This window comes from Pinus tabuliformis, chromosome 5_2 (assembly GCF_031772625.1).
Source record: "Pinus tabuliformis cultivar Carrire ecotype Pingquan chromosome 5_2, CPIR1, whole genome shotgun sequence".
Taxonomy (NCBI): domain Eukaryota; kingdom Viridiplantae; phylum Streptophyta; class Pinopsida; order Pinales; family Pinaceae; genus Pinus; species Pinus tabuliformis.
The window spans coordinates 415,956,106-415,959,750 of NC_142306.1; the positions used below are offsets into that span (position 1 = coordinate 415,956,106).

The 3,645-nt window shown below is 34.4% G+C and overlaps 1 protein-coding gene across 1 annotated transcript; it reads right to left on the bottom strand.

The window, feature by feature from the left end:
- Positions 1-482: 482 nt before the first annotated feature.
- On the bottom strand, positions 483-3,088 carry LOC149159314 (flavonol synthase/flavanone 3-hydroxylase-like). The gene is made up of 3 exons (XM_089436452.1): positions 2,404-3,088; positions 1,829-2,159; positions 483-889 (listed from the first exon to the last, which is right to left on the bottom strand). Exons 1-3 carry the CDS (start codon positions 2,889-2,891, stop codon positions 629-631), a joined length of 1,080 nt encoding a protein of 359 aa, XP_089292578.1. The 5' UTR covers positions 2,892-3,088; the 3' UTR covers positions 483-628.
- Between the last annotated feature and the right edge of the window lie 557 nt (positions 3,089-3,645).

Here is a 3,645-nt window from a genome sequence, read left to right on the forward strand (position 1 = left end):
TTGAGTGATTTAGGGGTTTTTCAAAATGTTAAACTTGTATATATATATATATATATATATATAAACTAATTTTAAACAATAATAATCCATATTTCACCAAAAAAAATTTAATTAAATTTTAATGAAAAATCTAAAACATATAATATTTAGAGAACACCCTTTTCATTATACTTTTATATTTTTCAATTTATTTATTTATAATATTAAAATAAAAATATCTAAAAATCATATCCAGGACAATGCATAGTGAATTATTACCGAATTACAAAGGACCATGCATAGTGAATTATTACCGAATTACAAAGATGTGTGCAAAATTATATGCAACATAGTGCATACTGAATTATTATTGATTTACAAAAGATGTGTGTATGCCTAAGACTTCATGAAGAGAGGGACCACCCGAGATTTATACATAATAGTTTATATTGCAATATTGCTCTATGTGAGAATCAGAAGATGAAGAGAGGGACCAACCGAGATTTATACATAATAAGTTATATTGCAATATTGCTCTATGTGAGAATCAGAAGAAGAGAGGGACAACCAGAGATTTATACATAATAAGTTTGCGAGGGACAACCAGAAATTTATACATAATAAGTTATATTATTGGTCGATGTGGCAATCAAGAAGACAATGGATTTTGTTGTTTGGCTCCATGAACATGGCCCTTGCCATCCAGTCCCTTTTTGAAAAATTTCATCATATATTCCCCATAAGAATTCCGCTGGTATAATGGAGGATGACGGTCATCTATCAATTCTCTCCGGGGTGAAATCAACGCATCACATGGCGGAGTGCAAAACATGGCCCATGACATTCTTGAGCGGTCTTTGTGCACCACACTTCTGTGCTCAACACTGCGGTATTTCCCATTGCTCAATATCTGTTCAACATGAGGGTTAGCAATTTTGAAATCGAACACAGAAATGAAATCAAAAAATGGACCTTATTCATATACATCTGATTTTGAAATACTCTTTAACTTCGCAATTTAATTAAATTCAAATTTCACGACAATTAAAATAAGATGAAATAAGTCAATGGTAGGATGGCAATTTCACATCGGGATATATCCAAATCCCAAAAAACAAATCAATTTTTTTATAAAATTTGATTGATATTTAATGATAATGACACAATAACATAATGATTCACTGCGATTTGTTAATTGAGAGAACAATATAATCCAGTGGCCAGTATGTAAATTGCATTTGATTCCACTGGGTGAAACTAAAGGAGTTGTATAAGGAGGCAGAGGAATTATAGAATAGTTAAAAATGATTAGAATTTGGGTAAAAAATTTCAAAAAACATCAAAATCACCTAAAATTTTGAAATTTAACCCGTATAATATAAATTTACAAAAATCTTTATCAAATTTTCTCAAAATATAATTAAAATTTCCATAAATTTAAAAACAAAAACAATTATTTAAACCAATGCTAAACAAAACAGCCTCTAAAACTAATAACCACTAAAATAAATACACTAATATTAACTAATAAATAAGCTAATATTACCTTAAACATATCTATAACTCACCCCACCTCAATTGAAACTTGAACATAACTAACACTTCTTAACGTTACGCTTTATAAACTCCGTGAATTAAAAGTTTGACCTAACTAACACTGCTTAACTTTACACTATAATTTACTCTGTATAAACTCCCTGAATTAAAACTTTAACCTAACTAACACTTCTTAAATTTACACTATAAATTCCCTGAAACTACATGTCAACTGAATGTAAATGACATTAATTATCTGCAACTATTAACAAGTTATAAGCTTTACGTGGAATTGCTATGAATAATGACGTACCTCGACTTGATCGCCGATATTGACAACCAGAGCACTGGGAACGAATTGGACATCAATCCAGGCTCCATCTTTGCGAATTTGCAACCCTGGAATTTGGTCGTGAAGGAGAATTGTGATAGCGTTTGGATCAGAATGGGGTGCCGCTCCCACCACAAGATCCGGTTGAGGACACGGTGGATAGTAATTTATCCTTACTTGCAGTTCCTTCCTCTCCCCTCCCAAGCTCTCGTTTAGAGAGTTTTCAGTCTCTAAGCCCAGATCACGAGCCAATACCTTCATCAAATATTCAAATAACTTGGACGACTCTGTGCTGTATTCATCCATAGCTTCCCTGCAACCACAAAGTTTGCAAAGTTCATCAGACAGGTTAGGCTTTTTCTTTTTCCGGAAATGTTAGCCGAAACCGGTACCTTTATAGAATCCATAATTTCAACCGTGGGAATCCTAATTACCCATTTGAAAAATTTAATGAGACAAATACCAATACAGTTTACCAGTGGTGGTGTAACCCCAAACCTCTTCAAAAGACAAATACAGTATCAGAAAACTCGGAATAAAAGAGCAGATATATATACGTGAAATGAGAGAGTTGTATAGGCCATTTGGACATGTCTCTCCTATCTAGAGGCCGCACAACATTATAGTAATAGTCTCCCCATTCCAACTTAACCTCTCCATCTGCAGAATATCCGAGTTTGCTGCCATAGCCGATTGGGTTCTGTGCTTCGTTAGCGTACGCTTCCTTCTCTTCAGCGGGAAGCTGGAAGAAGGCCTTGCTTGCTGCTTGCACACGAGCTATAAGGGAGTCAGGGATTCCATGATTTATTATCTGGAAGAAGCCCCAATTCTGTGCAGCCCCTGCAATTTGTGCAGAAATAGTGTCATATTGATCCTTGCTGAACCCCTGTAAGTCAATAACGGGAACAAGGAAACGTGGATCATCGGCGTGCTCCACAACTAGTGCCTTCTCCACTTTTCTCACGTACTCCGGTGGAACAGTTTGGATTCCACTCTCTGCCAAGTTCTGCGCTCGGGAAATTGCCCAGCTCCCCATAGCGGCCATCGCCTCTCAGCCTAAGCCTAGAACAATGTAGTAACCTTTGCGAAGGGGCCGTCGGTTCTTCGATCCAGAGCCAGATATGCGTTTCAAGGGTTACAACTTAATGCATATATGAAGAACAAAAAGCAGGTCGGATTGCATTTTTCGTACTCTTTCGACTTTCTAGGGATTTGCAAGGTTTTTAAGTTCACGGGGAAATAGATAATCACATTACAAGATAAACATGTCCCGAACAAGTGGGAAGGAAGGAAACAAACCATCCCACCGATGGGGCCACGCTTGCTTCACATTTGTATATTTCCCTTTCACTATATCCAACCAGCCACATTTGTATATTTTCCTTTCACTATATCCAAAAGGCCACTTCTGTATATTTTCTGGTTCTGGGTGGGATTATTTTGGTTGCCTTTATCCGAAATTTCTGGGTATAATTAAATTTTAGGTAGAATTTTTTGATTTATTTTATATAAAATTTATGAATTATCCAAAAGGTCACTTTTGTATATTTTCTGAGTGAGGTTTTTTTTGGTTGCCTTTATCCCAATTTCATTTTGTTTTTTTGGGTATAATTAAATTTTGGGTAGAATTTTTTGATTTATTTTATATAAAATTTATGAATTCACCAAGCATATTTATATTTTATATTTTTTTGGTATAATTATATTTTGGGTAGAATTTATTTATTTATTAAATATAAAATTTATGAATTTACCAGATATGTTTATATTTCTTTTCATTTGCATGGTTTTCATAAGAT